This window comes from Mauremys reevesii, linkage group 8 (assembly GCF_016161935.1).
Source record: "Mauremys reevesii isolate NIE-2019 linkage group 8, ASM1616193v1, whole genome shotgun sequence".
Taxonomy (NCBI): Eukaryota; Metazoa; Chordata; order Testudines; family Geoemydidae; genus Mauremys; species Mauremys reevesii.
In genome coordinates, this window is record NC_052630.1 from 71,897,110 (window position 1) to 71,924,016 (window position 26,907).

The 26,907-nt window shown below is 40.0% G+C and overlaps 1 protein-coding gene across 2 annotated transcripts in view; it reads right to left on the reverse strand.

Moving 5' to 3' along the window:
- The window catches only part of LOC120369720 (sericin 1-like), a 44,504-nt gene extending 19,143 nt beyond the window's left edge, over positions 1 to 25,361 (reverse strand). Inside the window, exons 1-17 of one of the 2 annotated variants that reach the window (XM_039483320.1) lie at positions 25,306 to 25,361; positions 22,870 to 23,031; positions 22,123 to 22,207; positions 18,716 to 18,911; positions 15,125 to 15,261; positions 14,018 to 14,109; positions 12,557 to 12,668; positions 11,834 to 11,869; positions 11,239 to 11,277; positions 10,182 to 10,226; positions 9,056 to 9,100; positions 7,642 to 7,680; positions 6,698 to 6,736; positions 4,254 to 4,283; positions 2,742 to 2,780; positions 1,622 to 1,639; positions 603 to 647 (exon numbers count right to left, since the gene is read on the reverse strand). In XM_039483320.1, the coding sequence (XP_039339254.1) occupies positions 603 to 647; positions 1,622 to 1,639; positions 2,742 to 2,780; positions 4,254 to 4,283; positions 6,698 to 6,736; positions 7,642 to 7,680; positions 9,056 to 9,100; positions 10,182 to 10,226; positions 11,239 to 11,277; positions 11,834 to 11,869; positions 12,557 to 12,668; positions 14,018 to 14,109; positions 15,125 to 15,261; positions 18,716 to 18,911 (912 nt within the window). In that variant the 5' untranslated portion in view covers positions 22,123 to 22,207; positions 22,870 to 23,031; positions 25,306 to 25,361. The remainder of the gene's footprint in view (positions 1 to 602; positions 648 to 1,621; positions 1,640 to 2,741; positions 2,781 to 4,253; positions 4,284 to 6,697; positions 6,737 to 7,641; positions 7,681 to 9,055; positions 9,101 to 10,181; positions 10,227 to 11,238; positions 11,278 to 11,833; positions 11,870 to 12,556; positions 12,669 to 14,017; positions 14,110 to 15,124; positions 15,262 to 18,715; positions 18,912 to 22,122; positions 22,208 to 22,869; positions 23,032 to 25,305) is intronic. The other variant, XM_039483321.1, reaches the window with a different exon arrangement.
- Positions 25,362 to 26,907: the final 1,546 nt, after the last annotated feature.

The following is a 26,907-nucleotide window of genomic DNA, read 5'->3' on the forward strand; positions in this document are numbered from 1 at the left end:
AATTGTTCAGTTACAAAGAGATGCTGACACAAAAACTATAAGTACAGAAGGGAAAATGCTCATTTGAGTATGGACTTTCATCTCATAAGAGGAAGAACTCTGTAGAGAAATCAAACTAGTTATTACCATGTAAAAGAGCCTGTAAACTTTCAGGTTACAATTTTGACTTGTAACCTGCAAAATCTTTTTAATACTGAATAAAACGGAGGGCCAGAATCCTCAGCTGGTACAAATCAATCTATCTTCATGGACTCCAGTGGAGCTTTGCCAGGTTACCCCACCTTGTGATCTGGCCTTGGAAGACGTGCAGGCTTAGATGCTTAAGGTCACGTAGATATTGAGAGCACTAAAGAATCAAAGGTTTCCATATTGTATTGTTACTAAAAATAATGGCATAGTCTTGAGTCACTAATTCATAGCATCTTTGACTTGCTGAGACCACTGTCAGATAATCTTAGACATCCCCTAGCTCTCTGTCCATAGTTTGTCCATTTTCAATGACGGCTCCCATTCAACTAATCCACTGGAGCTGAATAAGCATTCAGTTCACTTAGAGATATGTTGGGATGAAACTCTAAACACAATCAGGAAAGCGTGCTTACTTGTGAATGGATAATGCGGTTGCCATATCCAGAGTTGGCCAAGATCTGTAAAGAAACCAGAGGCTATTGAATTGAAATTGTTTAAATGAAATATACTTTCAGGAAAAGAATGATTTGTACTTCCCTGCTCAAGAAAGTAAAGCAGCAAGTGAAACTTGATTGTGTCTCCCCATTTCCACCACACAATACTTATGGAAAGGTTTACTATAGAGATTCTTTGAAATTAAAAATAAAATGGATACAATTCTGGGCTAGATCTTCCGATGTGGCTGATATATGCTCTGCATATATGCTCAGGAAGCAAGCTGGCAGGTCCCTAGCATAACTTAGGGTATGTCTACACTCAGAGCTGGGGGCGTGATTCCCAGCTCATGCAGACACTCTCACACTAGCTCTCATTGAGGCACAGGCTAGTGATACTGAGTATGTACCTCACAGGCTTCAGGTGGGGTTGTACTTGGCACAGCTAGCCTGTGTTGCCACATGACGAGAGCTAGCACAAGTATGTCTACGTGAGCTGGGACTCACACCCTAGCTCACAGTGTAGACATAGCCTTAGAGTGCCTGCTACTACAGCCCTTTGTGACCGACAGTGCCACAGTGCTCAGCTTGTTGGTGCTTGTGGGGGGGCGCGGTTGGAGCCTTGTTGCAATGTGAATAGGGATAGAGTTGCCCTTGAACAAACTGGAACTCTGCCTCACCTTTATGTGGGCCAGGATAGGTTGGGGACGAGCCTTTATCTCCCTCACCCTCTCTGCCTGGGCCTTATATGGATGCATAGTATCTTTCCTTTGATCATTTTATTGAGGGTAATGAAAATTTTCTGGTGAAGCTCCATTCCACCTCCTAACAGCAATTCACCCAGAATCCCATGCCAGTCCCATACAGCTCGGTCCCACTGGTTCTGCAGGAATCATGGACATCCTTCCATATGGGAGAAACCAGGCATAGGATTTGCACTCATAATAGCATGACATTATAAATACAGAAGAAAAACAAACAAACAAAAATGTGCTTACCGATGGGAAAGTTTCACGCTGTAAAAGAAACCAGAAACCTGATGATTTTGTGTAAGGTTTAAGATAGAATACTGCTTCAGAAAAAGAACCCTATTGCCTGGGTGAAGTGAAAGACCAAAGGCAAGTGCACAGCCTATTTTGTCTCTCTTCATTGCACCATCTACACTATGGAAAGGTTTACCATGTCTGATGGTTCTCTGAAAATTAAAGTAGTGTGTATACTTCTCCATTCGGTTTTGAGTACACAGTAGATATTATGACACTTTTTGTCCCCTAGCGTTCATTTGAATGGCAACTAAAATGATAGCAGTCTATGTCTTCCTATAGAGTACACAGAGTCTGAGCCAAAGCCCGGGAGTCTGTTGGAGTCTCTTTGTACCTTAGAATATTGTGGGTGCGGAGGTGTGGGGGGAGAATTCTGATGCACAGTGAGGTGTCCATAGCCCCATACATTTAACACCCATCATTTGTGAGATATGTGCAGCTTTTCAGTCAGCTGACTACACCAAGAACAAAGGAATCTGAAGGATTTAGTACTAAGGAAGGTTACTGGAAGCAAATGGAAAAAAGGGTTTTTTTGCCACATTTCGTTCTGAAACAAGCCCTAAATATTTCATCCACTTTTAGGCAGAAATTATTTTAGTCTGAAAGAAAGATTTCCAAGTGAATGGGTACAGTAGAACTACAACAGCTGGAAACTAAAGACTGAAGTAAGTTTACAGAAGAAAGTTGCAATAGAAACAGGAAGATGAAGTGGCCTTGTTTGAGATAGATATAATGGATAGTGAATTCTGGGATCAGCAGTGAATCAGACCACTATACAATTACAGAACATAATCATATACTTGTGAGTCAATAACAACATTCCTGTAGCCTGACTGAGAAAATTTCATTTCTGTATAACATCAAATCATTGCAGTGATCTCTTAGATCTGGATGTAACTTTTAGTTATTTAGTCAGCCTCTTTCTCTATGCACAATTGCATCAGTAATATAGTCCCGCTCAACAAAAGCTTCCATCCAACAACCACACTGCTGTATCTACCTGAGTGCTAAGCATGTGGCTATTCAGAAGCACTTAGATTCATAACTCTAAGAGTTGTGGAGAAAGGATGCTTACCACAGGTGGGTAGGGTTTGCTGTCGGGATAGGACACTGGCTGTAATGAAACCAGAAACAAGTTATTTTCTCATAATGGGGGTTTATTTAAAATGCAGTATTGTTTCCTGAAAAGAAACCTCTCTGCACTTAAAAGTCTGATGGAATGATAATGACTAGCACCTACACAATATAGCGTTTTTATATATCTGAAACCATGTTACAAAAAGTATTATTATCCCCATTTTACAGATGGGTGAACTGAAGCACCAAGAGCTAAGTGACTTGCCCAAGGCCAACAGTGAGTCACTGGGAAGCAAGTGGCAGTCCCCACCAGTGAGTCTCACAACCCGGGCCTACAGACTCAGGCTGGAGGAGCTTGTGCTACAGTGCTAAAAATAGTCGTGTAGATGTTCAGGCTTGGGCTGGAGCTTGGAATCTGAAGCCTAGGGTGGAGGGTGGGCTTCAGATCCTGAACTCCAGCCCTAGTTGCAAGGTCTACATAGCTGTTCTTAGTGTCATAGCATGAGCCCCACAAACCCGAATCTATAGACCCGGACTTGGAGACTTGCTGAAGCAGGCTGCTGCTGCTCTGCAGTGTAGACATATCCTCACATATCCACTGGTCCTTTGGATGGAAGGCCAAAAGAGGACGCACACTCCGTTTTGTGTCCTTGCATTCACTCCTATTCTGTGGGAAGGTTTAACATGGACATCCTTTGAAAACTAAAGTAAACTCAATAGTAATATGTTGTTTTGATCTTAATGTTATTTTTCTGGTGAAAAGTTTGTTTTGACTGAATTAAAAAAGGAAAATAGCCCGTATCCATGAGTGGAGTAATTACTGTGACAGGAAGTGATTTTAATCACATATACAAGGGAATTCTGATGAGAGGGAGGACTGAGTAGTTTGATTTTAAAAATAGGTAATTTTAAAAAACCTGACTATTATTTTAAAGCTGGAATATATAGAAAATTAAAGTGACCATGGTTATGGTGATTTGGATGGAGAGGTCTGACCAGTCACAAATCTGTGTGTAGGGATTTGCCTACTATGAGTTTATCGATCATTTCCATACAATAGTGAGTTAGTCCCTGTACAACATCCTTGTATTCCAATTGTTTGTCTCAGACTATTCAGTTTCAATATTATGAGCCAAATTAATCCCTGGTGCCAATTCCACTGGCTTTACACCAAGGATGAATTTAGATCCATCTCATCCTAAAGTTCCCTTTGTAACAATAACTATAGTGCCTTCCATCCTAGGATGTCTTATAAAGCTGTCTATGCATTTTTTTTTTACTATACTACTTTATCCACAGTACAGTCGCCATACTATAACTAATGAGCCTAATGCATTTGACAGCTAGTAAGCCAAGTATTCAGTTACTGAGAGATAATATGGGAAACAGCTTTGGGCCAGCATCTCAGCTGGTGTAAACTAGTATAGTTTCATTCAAATTAAAGGTGCTATACCGATTTACTCCAGCAGAGAACATGGCCCTTTAAATTCAACAGAGAACGAGTGCTTACCTTTTGAACACCACTGCCTGAGGAGACAGACTGTGAAGAATACAGAAACAAATTATTTACTTAGAAAAGAGTTTGCCAAATTTAATTCAGTACCTATCAGACAGGAGACAGTGACAGCTCTAAGATCTTTTTGGATTGCCAAACCATGAAACAATCAAAAGAAAAGTATTCTTATGTGAGGCAATTAATGAATAACATAGGCAACAGATTAATGGGAGCACAAGAGGGAAAAGAGTAACCCAGTTGTCGCCACTGTTTCTAGCACAATACCCAGTTATTTCTGCCAGGTTCATACACAACAAATTTATGTTGAAAAGAGAAGTAACAAATCTAGGTGGAATGTTAGGTAGAGTTAAATGATTATTTGAAATGGAAGATAAGTCATACATACCCGCATGGCCCCTCAGTATGCCAACATCTTTATGGCTGACTTAGAACAACGCTTCCTTAGCTCTCGTTCCCTAACGCCCCTACTCTACTTGCGCTACATTGATGACATCTTCACCATCTGGACTCATGGAAAAGAAGCCCTCGAGGAATTCCACTGTGATTTTAACAATTTCCATCCCACCATCAACCTCATCCTAGACCAATCCACACAAGCGGTCCATTTCCTAGACACTACTGTGCTAATAAACGATGGTCACATAAATACCACCCTATACCGGAAACCCACTGACCGCTATACTTACTTACATGCCTCCAGCTTCCATCCCAGACACACCACACGATCCATTGTCTACAGCCAAGCTCTAAGATACAACAGTATTTGCTCCAATCCCTCAGACAGAGATAAACACCTACAAGATCTCTATCAAGCATTCTTAAAACTACAATACCCACCTGCTGAAGTGAAAAAACAGATTGACAGAGCCAGAAGAGTACCCAGAAGCCACCTACTACAGGACAGGCCTAAAAAAGAAAATAACAGAACGCCACTAGCCATCACCTACAGCCCCCAACTAAAACCTCTCCAGCGCATCATCAAAGATTTACAACCTATCCTTAAAGATGATCCCTCACTCTCACAGATCTTGGGAGACAGGCCAGTCCTCGCTTATAGACAGCCTCCCAACCTGAAGCAAATACTCACCAGCAACCGCACACCATACAACATAAACACTAACCCAGGAACCTATCCTTGCAACAAAGCCCGATGCCAGCTCTGTCCACATATCCATTCAAGTGACACCATCATAGGACCTAATCACATCAGACACACCATCAGGGGCTCGTACACCTGCACATCTACCAACATGATATATGCCATCATGAGCCAGCAATGCCCCTCTGCCATGTACATTGGCCAAACCGGACAGTCTATATACAAAAGAATAAATGGACACAAATCTGACATCAGGAATCATAACATTCAAAAACCAGTGGGAGAACACTTCAACCTCTCTAACCACTCAGTGACAGACTTGAAGGTGGCAGTTTTGCAACAAAAAAACTTCAAAAATAGACTCCAGAGAGAAACTGCTGAACTTGAATTAATATGCAAACTAGATACAATTAACACTGGCCTAAACAGAGACTGGGAATGGTTGGGTCATTACACTAATTGAATCTATTTCCCTATGTTAAGTTCTCCTCACACCTTCTATGGGCCATCTTAATTATCACTTCAAAAAGTTTTTTTTCCTCCTGCTGATGATAGCTCATCTCAATTGATTAGACTCTTCCTGTTGGTATGCATACTTCCACCTTTTCATGTTCGCTGTATGTATAAACATCTGCTGTCTGTATGTTCCATTCTATGCATCCGAAGAAGTGAGCTGTAGCTCACGAAAGCTCATGCTAAAATAAATTTGTTAGTCTTTAAGGTGCCACAAGTACTCCTGTTCTTTTTACATTGACAGTAGAAAGTTAGACCTTGATTCCCTTAATCAGAGGTAGAAACATCAGGAGAACATAGAAGACTGTAGGAACAGAGCCAGCTGGAAGTAATGGAATTCTCCATATGAACAGAAATGTTTTTATGAAGTTTAAAACAATTTCCAGGAACCTCCCACAACACTGACCCACACATACACTTCCCATATGGCAGAAGCAGAGGAAACTCCTATGTGTAAGCTTTACTTTTTGTTCTGAGTATCCACCAGATAAAACCTTTCTGGTGAAAATATTTTGTTTGTTTCCAATAGTAATCAAGATAGAAAATATCTGCTGTCCACATGCAGAAAAAAAAAAAAAGACTAACTCAGGGTCAGTTTAACCAGGAAGAAGGAAACTAACAAGGTGGAGCTATGTAATGCCCCATAAATACAGCATTCATCTGCTGAAATCATTTGGGCTAGTAATATTACCTAATAATTTCAGGACATCCTTCTTTGAGATCCTCCCATGGATTTCCCCACAGTAGGGCAACATTTGAGCCTACCTGTTTCATTACTGAGTTGCATAGCAAGTTTAAACTCTAAACACAGAAAATGTGTTCCTACCTGGCCATAGGACATGCCGGTGTTAATTGAGACAGCACCCTGTAAACAAATCACAGACTACCTCTATATGGAATTCTTTGTTTGGTGGCGTGGAGGACTAGGAGAAGGTACAAATATTAAGCTAAATTCTGATTTCAGATACATCTGAATAAATTCAGAGTAACTCCTCTGACTTCAGTTAAACTACTCAGTAACCTTGGTGTAAATCCAGAGATCAGACTCTTCCAACATTCAACTGCATTACATCATATGTAAGTTTAATGGATGGTGTTCTTTTGAAATTAAAGTTGACACTCATATGTTTAGGTCATGATTCAGCACAGCATGTAAATACAAGCCTAACTTTAAGCACAGCATGGCAGTAGTCCCGTTGTAAACAGTGCTTTGCTAGATCAGGGCCTTAGTTCTCAGTAGACATAAGAGAAAGTGCCACCTTTCTGGTGAAAATATTTTGCTTGTTTCTATGGTATTCAAAATAGAAATAGAAAATGTCATTTCAATATAATTATAAGAAAAAAGGGAAGTTGAGTACTTGACTAAGAATAATACAAAGAGCATCATCTCAGATGCAGGTAGGGAATAGTTATGCAGAATATGGAACTGGGGATAGAAACTAACAGTTATGGTTGCCTTTCTTGCTTTAGAGATACGGATGTTGACATATCAGACCACTAACAAATCAATGAATGGTTATTGACAATTAGCATATACTTTTGAGTCAGTAACCCTACAACATGTTTGTGCTTGGTTAGCTGAGACTATTTTGTTTCAGGATAATGCTAACTAACCTCAGACATCCTCTAGCTCCTACCTCATCTTTATCCAGAGTAATCCAACTCTGCAACACCACTGTAATGGAGCTAATATAGTTTGCAACAAACTGTTGAGTTATTGAGTAGCATTTTGGGAGAAAACATCACATACAGAGGCAAACAAATACTTACATCTCTACAACCATAGCTGCTGTATATGCCATCAGTGCCCTGTAGAGGAAACAGAAAGCACTTATTTTGTTATTCTTGTTGTAATTACTAGAGGAAAGTAAGCCCAAGTACACAGAACCTCAACTTTGGCTGGTCCTCAAGTCTGGGAGATACAAAAGATCCCCAGTTCTGCACTGTACCTCCACAAAAGGGCTAGGCACATTCTGGCCCTAAATAAATTAATATATGCTGATTTTAACAGAAATGTTTGACAGATTTTGTAAATAGATTTAATAGAAAAATAATTTAAGTTTGCTTTTAAAAAGTGCCCACATTATGTTTGCAGCCTGCCACTGTCTCCTGATATGGTCTTTTGAGGGACTTCTGCTTCTCCTGGCTGGCCCTCCTTACTTTGCGCTCAGTCAGGGCAGTTCTTGGACCTAGCAGTCTGTTGCCCCTTTGCTGTCCCAGGCCTTTCTGCCTCCTCCTCCTTCTCTGTACTCTCCCCCTTTATAGCAGGCCTTGTTTCCTTGCAGCTGTGCGTGCTGGCCTCTCTGACTGCTTGCTTGTAAACAGGAGAGATTCTCCTCTCCCTTCTGTTTACGCTCAGCATGGGGTTTGTAGACCCCATTACACAGCCCAACACTGAAGTATTTTGCTGGTGCATGTAAAACAGAGAGCTTAAACTGAATAGAAATAAAAGTTAAATGGAGCCTTCTATTTTCATTGTTCAAAGTGAATGAAATGTTCAATGTCAAGAACCAGCATAAATGGTGAAAAGTAGTGTACATTTTAAAAGTTCTTTTAATAGTAACAATCTTATGTGTTATTAGTAACACAAGCAAGGATTTTTTTTCCAAAATAAAGGTAAACACTGATTACTAAATTTTAGTTTCTCTCTGCTGATTCAAAATTCATACAGAAGTGAGTTTTATTTATTCCAACCTCTCATGATATGAACATTTCAGATGTTCTCCAAGCGCTCAGTCCTGTGAGGTGCTGAGTGTTCTCAACCCACAGACTTCAGTAGAAACTGAGTGTGCTTAGCGCTTTACCGGCTAATTGGATTTACTTGTCTAAGATTTTTAACCTGACAGTGTTCCTTTAATACAGGAAGGAATATAAAATGGAAGTAGTGATATTTATTGTGGAGTTACAGCTGCTGAATTCTGAGGTCAGCAGCAAAATCAGAATATACAGACAGGCATAGTCTATGAATGTTATGAGTCTACAAACTGGGCAGCATCCTCGCTTTCTGATTAGCTGAGTCTATTCTACTTCAGTACATTGTCAAAATCATCTCTTAGTTTTTCTACATTACTTTTACTATAAAACAAAAGCTCCTACATTAACACTAATGTAACTGGTAGCTAAGCATGTAGTTAAAAATAGTCACACTGGGACAAAATTCAGTGAAGATGAGAAAAGTGCTTACTGGGACACATCCACCCCGGCTGCCTCCTGGAGAAATGACTCCAACCTGAAAGAAAGAAGATGCTAGTTATTTCCATGCTTTATGAAACACGGGAAAAGAAAGCTGCAATTTTCAGCACCAAAAGTATGTATTGCCATTCAGCCATATGTGGAGACTGGGGATACGTATGGGTGGATGTTATTATACCGTTTGAGTCAGTAACTGTGGCACACACATATGATGTGACTGCCTGGAACAATTCCATTTCAGTAGGATAACCTCAGCCATCTTCTTAGTTTCCATACAATTTTATCCTTAGGCATGTAGCCCTTCATCAAACCCCTCACAACAGAAGTGAGGAACCAATTCTCCACCTGGGAAGTTACTAAAAGTTGCATCGTGGGGATACCCTCTACAAACTAGAGAAAGAGGGCTGACTTGGGAATAGCTGTTGCTGTCCTGTGAAACGTGGATAAATTATAAAGAAATTGGAAATAATATATTTCCTTGTAACAAAAGTACTCCCACGTTGAAGGGGTCATGTGCTGTGCACTAGAGATGGTGTTGCAAATATTATTGAATTAAGTGAATGTCAAGGACGTTAGGTCAGAAAGTTTTGTAACATTTTGTAAATGAATTAAAAGGAAAAAATGAAAATGGCTAGAAACAAAAGAGAAACTGCACATTCTATTTTTATTGTCCAAGTGGAATGAAAAAAAAAGGTGACTATTAAAGGGGTGAAACAACAAGTTAGCTACGTGGAATAATTTCATTTTTTAATAATTCCAGATAGCATTAACACCACAAATAAGGAAACAAGGATCTATTTATTGTTTTGTTGACAGTATCAGTGTAATGCTTGGTTAATAAAGTAGAGGTGGCCATGTTTGTTGTGAGGATATGGATGGTGAGTTCTGAGTGAAGTAACAAGTTAACCTGCAAGGACTTAGATCTTGTATGATTGACTATTACTATGCATTTGTGGAACAGTAACTGTTTGGAATCCCTGAGCTTACTGACAGAGACATATTTTACCACAGTATTGAATAACATCAGTCAGTCTCTATCTCTATAATTTTGGATACTCAAGTATACTAAGATCTACCCTGGGGAAAAATTATAAATAGAGGGGAGCTAGGGTACTTACCTGACCAATAGAATAGCTAGTCTGAGAGGAACCAGAGGATCCACCCTGTGAACAAATCAGAAATCAATTATTAATTTTGCAAAGGACTAGTTCTATATAAACTGCTGCTTCAGGAAAAGAAAAGAACTACCTTGTGGAATGAAATACCACAGGGGACATTTTTTGGTCCTTTCATTCCATCAGCCTACACCATTAAAAAGTGTACTACAGAGAACTTAACCTATTCCCCTCTCCACACAAACAAACCTAAATATACATATTGGGCCAGATCTTCCGTGGGTTTATATTGGCATTATTCCATTTACTTACTAATGGAATGTAAATATGTAAATATGAGGTTTCAGCCTTATATTTAATGCCCAGCACTAGGAGTGAGCCTGAGCTGGTAATTCTTTTAGGCAGTCCAAACTAAGTAATGTTCAGATGAAAAGTGATTGTACGCAGCTATTTAGTAATATGACTACACAACCACTGGAGTGTATGAAATGTATAGCATAGTTGCTGGAAGCAAGAAAGGCAAAACAAAAGATCTTCACTGAACTGTCACCTATTGTTTCTTAAACAAAATTAATATTTTATTCAGTTTCATATAGAAATTATTGTATATTGAAAGGAAGATTTCAGAATACGTGAGGTAAGTGATATTGGTGGAACTACAAAACCTGAAGGAATCATTATGGCTGGAAAGTGAAGATAAAGGAAACAAGCTGACAGCAGAAAATCTTGAGCTTGTCTGACCTTAGAGAGAAACATCTGGAGGATATAGCAGGAATGACAGCTATCTAGAAGTTTTGGCCGATTTTATTCACCCAAAGGCAAATTGTCAAATGGAAAGAATAAATTGAGTTAGAGATACTACATGATATAGGTCAGTTTCTGTGATAGCTTTGCCTATCACAAGTAGAAACATTCTTAGAAATTCTGATGAATGGGGAGTGATCATTTCTCCTTGCTGCAACCAGTTCAAATTTAAGAGAGAGAAACTCTAAGTAAGCAATTCTTGTCATTTGTGGATGGCAAGTAGTGAATCAGTGCTCTCTGGAGAAGGAATGTTTACCTGAATACATCCGCCACTAGTTGAGTAAGTGCCTCCTTTCTGTAAGAAAAGCAGAATCCAGTTACTTCTTCTTAAAGAGCTTGTATAAATACCATATTGTTTCAGGAAAATAAACACTTTTTCATGCTTGGTTTGAGTGAAGGACCAGAGGAGTTTGTTTTCATTCTATCACTCTAATTGGTCTGATGAAAACGGATAGGGTATCTCTCCAAAAATAAAAACAAACTGGATACTGATGCACTCAGATTTGAGTAGAAACCACAGACAGTGTCAGCTTTTTGTGAAAGTGTTTGAATAGCATTGTCCATGTCCTCCTATAGCATCAATAGAATGAATGGAACAGAAATTACTGGATGAGGAGTATGAAGGATGGGAATTCTAAAGTTGAGATAATCAAAGCCTCAACTTAATGCCAGTCCTTTAAAAGTCAGTCTGTCTTATTAAGATTTTCTGTGAGAGCCACACCAAACATTCAGGAGAAAAATATTTATGCACATGGTGATATTCTTTTTTAAATGCTCCCACAAAACAAATAATAGCACAATACAATTAAAAAATAAAAGACACTGGGAAAATGTAGAGAAATAGTTCTTACCTTGGTACATTCCATCTCAATCACAATCCGTGAAGCCTAAAAAGAAAACAGAAGCCAGTTATTACTTTGTAAAAGAGCTTGTTTGAGTATTATATTTCCTGGGATAGAAACTCCCATTTACTTGGTGAGACAAAGGGCCAGAGAAAGATGTTCGCTCTTGGTTAGATCAGCAGCTGGTGCAAACCAGCATTGCTTCATTGAACTCAATGGAACAATGGTGATTTACATCAGCGGAAGATCTGCTCCCCTGGTTTATTCTTCCTTCACACTTCACCTCCCTACACTATGGGAAAGTTTAGTATGTGGAGTTCTTTGAAAATGAAAATTAACTGGATACTTAAACTTTCATTTCTAAGAACATCCAGTGTAGTCACCCAATCCTTATGGCTCGGGGTAGCCATGAAGGACTTATGATGTGGCTTATGCCTCTTGGATCACCTGGCTCTGTACTTTAACCCCGATCCTGTTCCTTGTATGGTATTCATTGGCTAGAATGACTCAGTTTCCTTACTGTCAGATGGGATAATAATACTTACTGTAACTCAAGTATTGTGAGGATTAAGTAGGTAGGGTCAAATTTTCCAAAGCAGCTACTGATTTTGCCTGACTCAGTTTATGGATGCCCAATTTGAAATACCTCAGATGGGGCTCACTGTCATGGGAGTATATTTTGACTTCCACATTTATTTATGCTACTCAGACAAAGATAAACTCAAAACATACCTTCTTCTTATTCCTTCTTTCTGTGACATTGGCTGACTGAGAATGTCTAGGAGTGACAGTTTTGCTGAGAACTCCAACCCAGAAGTTCTTTGAATCTTGAACAAATGTTGCTCTAGAGGGAAAATACGATCAGTACAATTTACTTTCTCTAGAAAATTATATTTCAGTATATTATGAAATATAGTCACAAGATTTCTTTCAGCTAAGAAAACTCAGGCTTGTTAGAGTTATTTGAAAATGTATGATTTTCAGTATAAATTCATGTTGCAGCCTTCAAGAAAAGGTGTAAGAAAAAAGTTTCAAGAGTATGTAATTAAATCTTAGAAATTTTTGTATTTTCTAATTCCTATATTAATGTCCAACATCATGCTAAGGATCAACAAAATAGAAGGTTAGAAGGCACGGAAGAGGAATGAAAGCTGCTTGGAGAAGCATAGAATCCTGTCTGGATATCTGCTCAAATATCCACCAGTGTTGGAGAGGCCTTGGCAGACCTTCTCAGCTTTCATATAGTCTCAACCTATGGCTGAAGCATGGCTTTGATTGGACCAGGGAGAGAAGATGATCATACTGTGGAAGAGTTACTCCATTTCTGTGTCTTTTTGCTCCTCTTTGTACGTGTAAGGACTTAAGGGAGTTACTGATTTGGCCTTTCTACTGTAAACTTCAGATTTCAGAAGTTTAATATCTCAGCTGTTTCAAATGGATTTTGATTAACAAAAACAACATCTGGGGCTAACAATATGTTTGCCAAGTGTTAATCAATACTTTGTAATATGCCAGGCTAATTAAAGCTTAAAGCATTTGGCTTTAGCAGCTTTCTTCACTCAATCAGTGTGTGTCTTGGGTCATTTCCACAAAAGGGCACGAACAAAATATTTGCCGAGAACAGGTTATGAAAATGTCAGAATTAAATAAATAAAGTGATGTTTAAAATTAGCCTTCAAGGGTTCTCACCTCTAATCATTATTTTTTCCATACTCAATATGAAAGAAATTTTATTTAAAAAAAAGCAAACATTTTTATCAGTGTCGTATTAGGGCCTGAGCCAAAGCCCACTGAAATCAATAAAAGGCCTCTCTCATGTATGGGACTACTCACATGTATATAGTTTCTCACATGCATAAGGAATGGGGACCTAAAGGGTAAAAATTGCTTTCTGAGCCAGGGTCCACTAGTAATGCTATGGACCTTCTTGGAACTATTTGTGTGAGTAGAGGTTTGTAGGACTGGGCCACATATACAGTAGTTACTTTTAACAAAGTTTACATAAAAATGGTGGTGGTTTTATTATACAAATACAATGGGAAGATAATGCAAACAATGAAATAAAACAATACCAGGGAAAACATATGGAGAGCATAGAATGGTTATGCCAGAATGAAAGTGTACACCCAAGGAAATCATATTGAATTGTCCCATGAAAATAAAATATCAAAGCAAAAAAAATCAAATATATACCTAAATTGAATACTCTTTGTGTCCGAAGGTGCAATCCAAGTTGTTGTAACTTTGTGCTTCACCTCTGAATTTGTGTGGCTTACCGATGAATTCTGTAATAAAAAAGTAAATATGAAAAGCAAAAGCATTTTTTAATCTATATGTGCTTGCATGTATTAGTAAAGGAATTTGGCTACAACACCATGGGTAGGGCTGCAGATTTGTCACGGTGGTTGAAAAGTCACAGATATAGTGATTTCTCTGTCCATGATTTTTCTTTCTGTCCATGATTTTAATAAAGCACCCATGCAGAGGGGAGACCCCAGGGTGTGGGAGAAGAAGAGGGTTTGGACAGTGAACCTACTGGCACTCACCCCACAGCAGCAGCTCCTGTCCCACAGGATTGGACCCAACTTCCCGCTCAAGGAGTTCTGACATGGTACATGGGGTCACAGCACCACTCAGATTTGGCGCAGATGCCCCTCTGTCATGATGGAGGGTGGCCAGACCAAACTGAGTAAGTGACGTGGTGACCTGGTGCACAGGGTTGTGCACAGAATCCATCCCCATTCTCTGTCCATACCCATGACTTTACACACTATTTCCCCTTAAGCCCATGTTTTTTTTACTAAATTTAGCATGACTGTTGCATGATTTTTGTTAAAAAAAAAAAAAAGCCATGACAAATGATCTTTCACTACCACAAGAGATCAGGACTTTGGATCTATGCCATGCTGGAACATTAGTTTGGTACTAAGAATTGGGCCATGCACCACAACCATTTTACTCTGATTTTGCAGTTGACCCTCTGCAATATTGTGCTTAAAAATCCAAAGGTATTGATCTGTATCCAAATGTGTCTTCTAGACATTGAATTCTAGTCACTGTGAAATCCGACATGTCATATAGCGAACAGGCTTGGAAATCATAGGCCATAAACAGGTGAACAGTTCTCATGATTTGTCTGAACAAGAGTCCTTTTCTTTCTGTGAGCCGGAATCCTGGAGTTCTGATATAGTTTCACATGTATTGCAAAATGAAAAATGTATGTTTCTTTTGATCAGTATCAACAGAAGTATGTAAAAGTTAACCAAGCTAAGTAACTAATCTGAATGAGTGAGCACGTACCGAAACATTATGACATGCAAGGGCTTGTGTGCTTGGATCTGTAATTTTAAAGGAACCAACAGGAGTATCTCCTTCAAGTTCTCGAGCCTGTAGATGAAATCCTTGAAAACCACGCTCTGCAGTTCCCTCTAGAGTCACTGAGAAAACAGTCATTTAAAGAAATGTAAGTTTCACATGCTGTGGCGCTGTCTTAAATAATACTTAACATCACATTTCCCGTGCATCAAAGCATCCTGCATCTACAATAATGCCATATAAAAGGCATTATTGTAGATATATATATATATATATATATATATATAAAGCATATAAAATTAAAATGTTATGTCTAACTGCAGTTTTTATTAGCAATACTGAGACTGACAAGGAGGAAAAGAAACAAAGGAAAGGTAGCATAGGCATCTGTGTGACATATTACTAAATACATTTGTGAAGTAACTTAACACTCCATATAATTTACAAAGAACTTTAAAATGCAATACAGATTCTCTACACAGTGAACTGTAAAACCAAAATCTTATTCATTCAACCTGCTCCTTGTGTGTATTCAGAGTTCTACCTACTGGCTTTAGTGACAAAGATTTTCTATTTTTACTTGTTAGGCCTGCAGAGCCAACACTGCAGGGGGCTAAGAGGTATTGAGAGAGAGATGCTTTCTCTTCTGTCTGAGTTCCAGAAGTATAGGACTAGTGTTTTGTTAGCTAAGTTCCAGCTGCAGAATCTTTATTTTCAGTGATGTACAAGGTAGGAAAAAAACCCAACTTGACTCTCAGCTACCAGGCTGCTGAGTATGCAGAGTTGTAAGTTAGGAAACACACTGATTTACTCATAAACTATTATGTTTGTTATTGAAAGAATCGAGAGACAATAAACAGAGAACTGCCCAATGTCATTTTTGAAGAGTCACTTTGCAAAGTGAAACTATACTTTAAAGGGACACAGACAAGTTTTTATTATTATAAATGTATTCGGGTAATGCCAACAAAGTACTAGGTGTTTTCCCAAATATAATAGAAAGCCTGGTCCCTTTCCCAAAGAACTTGTCTTACAGACAAAGATAGCCAGAGGAATGATAGAGGACCTAGGGGACAACATAAAAGTCAAGGTTAAGGTAGTGATTGGCTACATCTTGATAATACTGTACTTGGGCAAACATTAAAAAAATATAGTTGACTATCTCCAATTAATCCTCAAGCTGCCCATAATTAGTCAACTACTTTCTTGTAGGTGTCAAGAGTAGTGGCCTAGAGGCCAAGTCAGGTGAAGGCATTCCATACACTGAGGGGCAGTGTGGACTAAGGCACAGAAGTGGCTGTAAAAGAAGCAGATAAAGAGTATGTCGCTGGTGGAGCTGGGGACAATGTAAAAAAAGAGATAAGAGCAGATGAGCAGGCAGAGGCAGAATTATGTAGGGTCTTGAAGGCAAGTGCAGGAACCTTAAAACCTGAAGCAATGGAAAATAGGGAGCCAGTGGCGGGATTTAAAAAGGGCAAGGCCAGAGGGACAGGAAAGGAAGATCTTAGTAGCTGCTAAGGCCCGTTGCTTGTTTTACTGTTTCTTAATGTTATAATGTGATGGGAATGTTCTCCCACACCTAAATGTTCCTTTAAAATCCACCATCATTTTGTTGCTGAGAATTGTTTTAGAACTCACAGGCACTTCTGAGTAGTCTAACGGCCCTGCCATCTTTGGAGGAGCTATTAACAAAACCTCTTTTTAGAGCTACATGGATTCTGCCTGATGTTTCCAGTCACAATGAGCCACATGTTGCCCCTGGTATCCTGTCCCCCATGAAAGCCCCTCCAGCTCAACTCCATCGGACTGGATTCCTGGGATTCCAAAGGGATTCTAGGGGCACAGTAGGACAGCAGCTGCTCTGTTCTCTATTTTGAGCTGCCTGGATTTCAAAGTGGAAACTCACCTGACTAACTCCCCTTCATACCGCCTGCTCATCTTAGTGGGGGCTTGTTGTTGGAGTTAGTCAATAGTCATGAAGTTGCTTTAGGAGCCTTGCCACCAAGCTGAGAGGGGCCCACAGATCAGCGCTGGGGAGCAGGCTTGAGATGTGCTCAGCTGGGCCCCCAGCTTCTTGTGGTTTCAGAGAGACTCTCACCCCTGCTCTGTCCCCTTGAAAGAGCCAGAACTGCGCTCCTTCTGAGGACCCCCTTTCAAACCTCGGCATAGAAGGTATGCTGAGGTCAGGAATGGTGGCAGGAAGAATGTGTCGGGGTGGGGCTGTAGCATGCAAAACTGTGGCCATTGTTTCCAACTCTCAGAAAAAAAAAATCACAAGTCTCAAAAGTTTTGGTGTATTCCTTAAAGCCCCAGCTGGTGGACTCAAGATTGCAGGAGAATCTTAGTGTGTTTTTTTGTTTTTTTTTTCTAAGTGAAAGCTTCTAGCCCTCTCAGTTGCTCAGAAAAAGCTTGAAAACATGAAGTGAGCATGACCTGGAGACTCAGAAACCAGAAGGCAAATAAAAAGCACCCAAAATGTATTATTTTTAGAAATCTCATGACTTTTCATCCAATCTCATGAAATTTCAGGGTCTGACTCATGCGCGTTGAATGCTTCAGGCTGGTAATAGTGAGAATCTGAGCAGTGCTGCTGCCACCTAAACAGGGATGTCTAAATTACACCAGGTGCTGCCCCAGCCCAGGACTGGGCAGGTGCAAAGGTGATGTAAAGCCTGGGCTGCTAATTCTGTGCTGAGCCTCTGAAAGGCACAACATACAAAGCCACCCTCGGAGCTCTAACACGTTGAGTTGTGTAGGCAAATTTTACTCTCCTGCAGTATTGTAGCAAGTTGAGGGTAGTTCCCCTTTCTTCTGTACAGCGCTCAGCATACAACCAGTGTTCAACAAATGAAATGAAATCAAATAAATAATAGCATAGTTGACTTTAGCTTCATCACAGACATTGTGTAATGGGATGAAATCATATTTGCCCAATAGGCAAGGGAAAAACAATAGGCAAGATATGACCTGGGTATGAATGAGAGGGGATGAAAGAAAGGGATATATTTTGGAGATGCTGCAGAAGGAAACCAGGTGGAATTTTGGTGCAGCCTGAATTCAGTAGGAGAAGAGTGAAAGAGTGTATGGGGAAAAGGGTACTAGCCCTTTAATTGACTGGCAAGAGCCCACAACGTGCAGCCTGGGGATAATTAAGGAGGCCATGCCCATCTTGAGGGCTGAGCCATATAAACAGGAACAGGACTGGAAGCAGAACAGGGGAGCGAGCAGGCAGGCAGTTAATTTCTCACTCAGGCACTTGGAGACAAGTTTAACCTGATTCAGAGACTTGGGTGTGGAGGACTATAAAATTTGGATGCCCTGAACCTGGGGTCTGATGAACTGTTTGTTGTAAAGATTCCTGGCTTGAAACCTGATTAAAATGTGAGGGCATTTTGTTAATCTTTGGCAGCTCCTCTTTGCCCCGGTGCTGTTAAACTGAAATCTACTGCTGCTCCACTTAGGGAAATTAAGGAAGGGCACACCTGTAAGGCCACACCAGGCTGCAAGAGGGCGCTCAAGGACTGCCTGCATCTTTACATGCAGACAAGAGTTTTTAAAATGAGTTATATAGTTTACCTTCAATTTCATTTCCTGGATCATATTTATCAAAAGATACAGCAATAACATATGGTGGAGTGGATTTTTGTGGTTCACCTCCATGGTGTGGTAGCATAGTATCACAATCTATTGTAAGGTTTTCATGTGGAAAACAAAGGACTCTTGGCAAAAATACCCCACACAACACAAACACGAAGAAGGGATATCTGTCCATCTGTGGAAAAACAGAAAGCATAGAGAAGTTGCTATGGCTATATCTACACTTAAAATGGAACAGTGGTGCAGCTGCACTACTGTAGCGCTTCAACATAGACACTTAAAAGAGCACCAGGAGACGTTCTCCCATCACTGTAATTGTCTACCTCCCAGAGAGGCAGTAGCTAAGTCAACGGAAGAATTCTACACAGGGTCTTAGGTAGGTTTAACTAGGTCACTTAGGGTGTGGATTTTTGACACCCCTGAGCAATGTTGCTGAGTTGATCTAATTTTCTAGCATAGGCCAGCCCTTCTTTTGTCAACTTAAGTGCTGTCTGCACCAGGGGTTAGGCTGGCCTAACTACTTTTCCAGGGGTGTGGATTTTTCACACACCTGAGAGACGTAGCTATGCTGATGTAACTTTTCACTGTAGACCAGCCCCTATCAACAGCTGTCATACTTGCTCTTGTTCCCCAGACCAGAAAACAGAACAAACCTTTTAGGTGCAGTAAATGATCCTAACCAATATTTCTCTCCAGTTCTTTGGTTTCGTGATGGCCTCTCAAAACTAGAAAGAGGCCTTTACTAAACCCCCCAGGTCTGTGGATCCCACGTTTTGGTTCAGGCCTCTCTATAGTCAAGCCATATCCAGTTTAAAAGCCTGTCCCTCAGCATGCTTCTTGTTAAGAAAAATCATGACTGGCAGAGTTTCTTCCCATCCCTTCCACTGCCAAATGGTTGCCAGGAAATTTATTGTTAAATCCCCTGTTAAACTCTTACTTGATTTTTTTGTTACTGTATACGTCTCAGATAAGTTAAGACTAAATGTCACTCAGACGTACCACTTCACAAAAAATAATGATGGAGAGCAGGAGTGAAAATACATCCATGCTGCAGAGAACTTCAATGAGATAAAAAGTTGGGGGAGAAGGAAGTATTATTGTAATTCACCCCAGTGGTGGCACAAATGGTGCAATCTCTTGAAGAACAGAGAGAACATTTTCCAAAAGTTTGCTAAAGCCTGTTAAATTAGATTTTATTGCCCAACTATCTAAGCAATCTTAATATTGAGTCATGCCACCACATAATTTGATACAGTCATTAAACCTCATGAATATTCTACTCTGTCCCAGTTATAATTGTGCAGATACATTCTGAAATCCCAAATATTATTTAAAAGCCCTCCCTATTTTTCATCTCTGCCTGTTGGTGGGTTGTCTTATGGTGACATGTTAGGCTATAGAATAAATCAAAAAGGAGAAATTGGCTTAAGATTTCTTAAAGGATTTCTAACACTGTCTACTAGGGATGCCTGTCCTTTTTCCATTGAGCCATATTTCTGCATCCACATTTAGAATAGAGGAATATTTGATTTTGTACATATGTGGAAAAAAGAGTAAACTATCTTGTAAAAAGGGGAAGGCAGAATCAGATGTAAGAAAAATCTAAAAAGCTGATGCAAGGGACCAACAATATACTGGGTTAACTTTGAACTGAAATTGAATGCCTTGCCAACAAGGCACCATGTCAGCAGATAACAAAATGGACAGTTATGAGGTCTGGATCATAATCCATCCCATGAGGAGAAGCTGATGAGGGTTTGTGAAATGCCACAATCAATAAGATGTCTAAACAAATAACCATGTCTTTTAAAGAAGAGACTCTCTCCCCAAAACTCTCATGGAAAATGCTGTTTAAATGGAAATCTTGTAAGTATGATGTTCAGAAGTGTTCAGTTGGGTGCGGTTACTAACTTCCCTGTGAAAATTTTGACTTAGCCCACTTCTAATTAAAATTTAAGTAGAGCAAGTGGTGCTACTGTATTAACTGCTGCAAAAAGCTGTGATTTAATAAGAACTAGTCTTTGTGTTGTTGAGATTCTTCTGTTTGACTCATATCATAGGTAGAAGTGTTTTGGTTTCTAATTAGTTGCTTTATTTTAAAGCATAGCATCCATGGCATTTAAATTAGCTGAGACTAGAAAATTCACCCTAAAATATGTGTTTTCTGGAGCTATTCTGTAGTTAGATGTACTCTGGTCTGTCATGCAAGAAAACTGGCCTTAAGTTTCTTATTTTCTCAATTTCTGGATGGTAAGGAGACTGAGGACCAAAGGCAGCATGCTGAACCGTGAGTGATAGGGACTTCTGGCTGCATCAGCCCTCTGATCCTTCAGATGAAAAGCAATGCAAAGAACTTGTAAAAGGAAGTCTATTCATTCTGGTCAGGAGATATATCTGTGACATGGCATCTCGGGGAACTAGGTTAAAAATGAGCAAAAATGGTGGCTATCTTAAAGAAAAAAACTCCCATGGAAATTTTGTTTTAGTACAGAGATTCCAGTGTAATTATAATTTCTTGCTGGCATAAAGCTATTGTTTTTTTCCATGAAAACATCCTTCTGATACAAACCTAAAAATTAATATTTGTCAAATGCAAACAGGCAAATTTTAGGGAAAAAAATGTTATTTTCATGCTTCTAAGAGGTTTTTTTTTTTTAAATATACAAAACATTAACTGTGCCCTCAGATACATGTAGTCAGCCCCCACTGATTGCAGTGATCTATATGGCACATATCTAATGGGAAAATTCTAATTCTTTTCTTTGCAATCCCCATCCTGGATACATTCTCTTCTAAATACTTACAGGGCCCTCATCACTGTAGTCTCTAATCCCTGGCCTTCAAAACCTCCAGCCACATTTATTTTAGCATAACTTCACACCAACATAAGTCCTTGAAGATATATTTAATTATTTCAGTATTGACCCTTCCCATGTCCTAAATCTGGGGGGCGGGTTTCAGATACAGACAATTGGGTGACTTGATTCCCATTGTCCCATAGAATCTTGGGCAAACCCTTAAATCAAGACTAAAATTGTTTAAAAACAAAGCCTTAAAATATAATGAACAATGTCACTTTAAATTAAATCTAAACATTTCCCTTTGAAATATAGCCTGGATGAGCCCTTCCATGCTTGCAGTTTAGGGGTTAATCCTGCATCCCTAAACCCAACAGACACCCTCTTCCCAGACTCATTCTTTTCAAACATCCTTCTCCTTCCCTTATTAGTCCTAAACCCTGTTCATTAGCCATACATACACTCTAAAGCAGCGGTAGGCCCCCTGCAGCCCCTGGGCCCCAGGTGGCCCACCACTACTCTTAAACCTTTGGGAACAAATAGCATCTGATCAGATTACATCTTCCCTCCAAAATCCCAGCAATGTACCTTATTGGTTGAGTCCTGATCAGTGAGCAACCCCTGGTCCCTCTGTGGTCAGTGTAGAACAGCTGCAGCTGTGAAATGCAAGAACCTGAGCAAAGAAGGAGACAGAAATCAAGGCAGATGTGGGAGGATCCACCAATCACAGACAGGGTGGGGAAAGGCAAGCAGCCAATCAGTGACACTGGCATCACCACCGTGGAAATTAGGACACAACAGATGGAATTTTCCCATTCAGATGGGGCAATAACAACACATACTGATCACAAATGAGTCATGCCTTCTCTGACCTTAAAGCCATGACTACTATTGGGATACATAAAACTTTTGAGGGGTGATGGCTTAAAGCAACATTTATTGGCTAAAATCTATGGGAAAATACACATACAAGTGAAAGTACCATATATTCTATTCTATTTCACTTTGGCTCCATGACTCCTGTCTTCAGCTTTTCACTGTTTCACCCCAGTATTGCAGCATGGAACATTCAATTCGGGGGGATGCTAGTAAGTTCCCCCTGCATCCTCCCTCTCCAAAAGAGCCAAATGAAGCTGGATTGTGCCATCTGATATTTTTAAAAAGGCTTTGTGGGAAGGTGTAATGCTAACAGTGTCACTACAGTGCACCATCAGTTTTAAAACAATACTGATAAGGCTAGTTACATGTTTGTGTTTGCTATAATATTGGTAAGACATTGTACAAAGGCAGCTAGGGGAGACGTAGGTCATGAGGCAGTGACTGTAAACCTAGTACCTTGATCCTATAAGGAATATTGCCTCTCTCTTCTTCTGGTTTATTTCAGAGGAACTTGTGTTTGAGCTGAGTCATAGACAGGGATTCATGTGTTCCACCCCAACTGTAGAATCTAGACTTTTGGTTTGGGGTTTTTTTGTTCCTGATCTTTGTACAGACAACCTTGAAAACATAAACAGAATGTAAATTGCTATAGTGTTGTCCTCCTGAGTCTGCAGAGAGTCTGAAACAAAAGTTCTAAGAGAGGGATGAAATTCTTCATTCTCATTGGGCTATTAATTAAAGATGACAATTTAACTGTCAGCATTTAATTATGTTACTGCTGATCACGTTAGCAGAAATATCCAGCTAATGTGCTTACCATACATTCCCAAACTCCCCCCACCCCCGGGCCAAAAGCCCCTACCCAACTGCCAATACCTCCAGCATTCTTCTGACAACTTCTGTGAAGCTATCATGTACTGATGTATTGTCCATTAAAAATAATCTTTGGTGTACTGAAAACTGAAAACATTGGAAAGCATAAGATAAATTCTATTTAAAATAAACACAGGTTGAAAGCTGTGGTTATCATTTAAAAACATCAGTGTTTAGTATCCACATGAAGCTGCTGCTCAGTTTTCAGTCCACAGCATAGAAGCGCCAAACAATCTAGGGACTTTGCAGCAAAATTTAGGTCCTATGTGCTGTGGAATACAAAGGACCTTGGTAGTAGGACAGTGGTGGGAGATGAATTGTCTGCAGTATTCTTTGATAACCGGTCAGACGTCACAAGGTTTCACAGCTGATGTTGCTTAACCGATTCAAGGAGCCTAGTGTTTTTTCAAAGAGCTCAAAGCACAGGTGAAGTCCTTTGGCCAATGCATGATAATAATATATGGAAGTCTGACTGATTGAATCCACATTTCTTCTCTTCTTTTCCTTCTCTAAAGTGCTATGCGCACCTGTAGCACTATATAAATAATAATGGGCCACATCGTAAAGTTCTTACTCAGGTGATGCCAATGGGACTTTCACACGAGTGTGAATTAGTAGAAATGGACAATGCACTCATTTCTGCTGCAATCTACTTTCCACAGTAGAAAGGCACACTGCACACATTCCTCTGAAGATTCATTTTAAAACATTAACAAATATTAAATTGAAAATGAAGGAGCCATACACTAATAGGAATAATTTATGCTAACAGTGTCATGAGAAAGCTATGGGTGCACCTGAGATATGCATCAGTATTCCTCCAAACCACACCCTTATGTGGCTTATTGCAGCTGTATATTTACATGCTGCCTAAGAGGTCAAGGGCCATGAGTAGCATGTGTAAGGGTGATGATACTTGTTTCATTTTTATCTTGTGCATTGTGCAATATAATGCAGCTCAAGACCTGACGTAGTTTCTCTGCATACTTTTAAGCTAGGTATTTGGGTGTAACTGCTAACACATGTAGTATGACTTGTAAGGCAAAGTCACATCTAATTAACTACCATTTTCAGGTGATTTACTGTGCCTCACCATAGTAGATTATTTTACACCCAGCCATAGGTTCACAATTTAAACATCCATTCACCATGCTGAGGGTATGCTACAGAACTGGGATGTGATTATAAGATTATACCCAGGAGACAGGAAAGCCATAATATGGATGTACGGTATCATTAATTTTGCATTCATAGGCAATCTATAGGGTTTTTCTTACATAAAACACCTATTAGAATCACTGCATGTTTGTGTTTTCAAGTATTTTATATCATGTCCAGGATACTGTAACCACAGTGTATGGATGAGAAAGGCCATTTGAAAAATCAGTGTTGTGGCCAAGGGGACTCAGACACAATTGTGTAAATGTTGTTGATGTAAAGTGTATATGTGTAGCCTGCTAGATCTGAGTCATTTCAGCCCCGTTAGGGGGCTTTAGCTAAATCTGTAGCAGTTTATGCTTTTAGTTCTGGAAATCCCTGGTTCAATTGGTGTGTTGGTTAAGAGGGTAGCTGACACAGATGCTGCTCACAATGGAAGCAGGCATACTCTGAATACACCCAGAGATTGTCATGGAAGTGAAGAATTGGTTATGCCCATGTCTTATGCATGACTACTAAGAAAGAAGACTATAAAGGCATTTAAAACCTATTCTTTACTAAACGGACCGGATGTGTAACATGAGAATGTGGGAAGCAGTACATTATTACTTGAAGGTGGTGATGATGGATATATTGTGTTACTAATAGTTGACACCTGCATAACAGTAAAGACAGATGTCCTAATTCAGAGGTGATGTGTAAATTAGGTCCCCTTCCATGAACTTAGATCCCTTTGCATTCAGGTAGGATTATTTTCATCTAATGTATCAATATTTAAGGGAGTTTAATTGGTGTAACTACATCTTGTGTAGCTGAAAGAAATTGTTGGAAGGTTTAACTTAATAATAGCTCTCAACCTACCTTAGCATACACTTTTCTTTTGACTCCTCAGCCTGAAAATTATGCCAACTTACACACCTTTAGAGATCAGTAGAGTGGATATAAGTAGCTCTAAGGGATTCTGAGCAGAAGGGGGCATATGGGGTTGGTGTATGGAGGTCTAACACATCATCTCTGAATTTGGTCCAGAGGATGCAGCTGTGTTGTGATGATGTAAAACAAGAGACATTTTTCATCCTCCAATCTCATGTTCTCTTTTAGTACAGTTTCTGCTATTTATCTCTACAGCAGGAGAAAGAGATATATCTAAAGAAGATGAGAAATATTTGCTCCAGCTGCCAAAGAAGATATCTCATCATAGAGGGGTGCCTAGATCACCAAATGTTCCTCTTTGATTTCTTCCATTGTAGGCAGTTCAAAGCTGAGGAATATGCAGTGCAGGAAGACAAGAAAAATACTGCAGGGGTATTCCTGTGAGGACATGGGCGAGGCTGCAAGAAGGCTACTAGCTAAAGATGAAACAGAAAGACCCAAACAAGCTCTTTTTCATTCAGACATGGAATTTTTAGGTGGAATTTTTAAACAATGTTCAACTGGCTTAACTTTGATCTCATTGAAGTCAATAGGAATTAGCTGACTTTAGCAGGAGCAGAATTTGGCTAATGCTTAGTACTTTTGAAAATTCCACTTGGTAACTTTCTCCCTCTTTCAGTATGTGGCATTACTGTTGGTGATCAGCCACCAGTAGTGATTATGGTTATGGGGAGAAAAATGGTATTATGGTTAAGATGGAGGACTGGGAGCCAGGGACTGAGGTTCTATTCCTTGTTCTACCACCCACTTCTGGGGTGAATTGGGATAAGTCACTTAATCTTTCTGTGTTTCAGTTTCCTCATCTGTAAAATAGGGATGATGATCCATACCTAACTCATAGCATGGTGGGAGGCTTAATTACTGGTTGTGAAGTACTTGAGCTCCTCAGATGGAAGGGGAGGTATGAGTGCACAGTAATTGCCTGATTATTGTGTTTGCTGTGAAGGTTTTTGAAGAGTCACTGTGGCATCACTATCACAGCTCTGTCTGCAGCATGCAGGGAAGCTTGGTCAATCAGGTTAGTCACTGAGCCAGGAATGAAGGTTTGTGTTGTTTTAAATAAATTGTGTTGTTTATTCACACTTTCCTTTTCGCGGTGCTCTTCTCACTGCTAGGATGGCACCTCCTCCTGGTCACTCTGGGAAATATCTCGCCAGCTCAACACCCCGTCCCATGGTTGCACACCATCACTCTGTCTCTCTCTGCCAGTCTGCAGCCCCTCTCTTGCTCCAGGCGCTGCTGCTGCCTCTTTGTGACTCAGCCCTCTGGTCAGGTCACTGTTGTGGTTTCCCCTTCCAGAAGGAAGCATCAAGGTTCCTGCCCTCCAGCAGCCTCCGGCAGTCTTCTGCTTCACTGCCATTCCCACAATGTCTGGCAAGGGAACCCAGGCCCACCCTCCACTCTGGGTTCTGGCTCAGGGACCCTCTACACAGAGATGCTCTAATGCTCCATTCCTTGCACCTTGCTGACTTCCCCTGTGCTGCTGCCATACCTCCTTAATTTGTATGAACAGTTTCCACCCAAGATGAC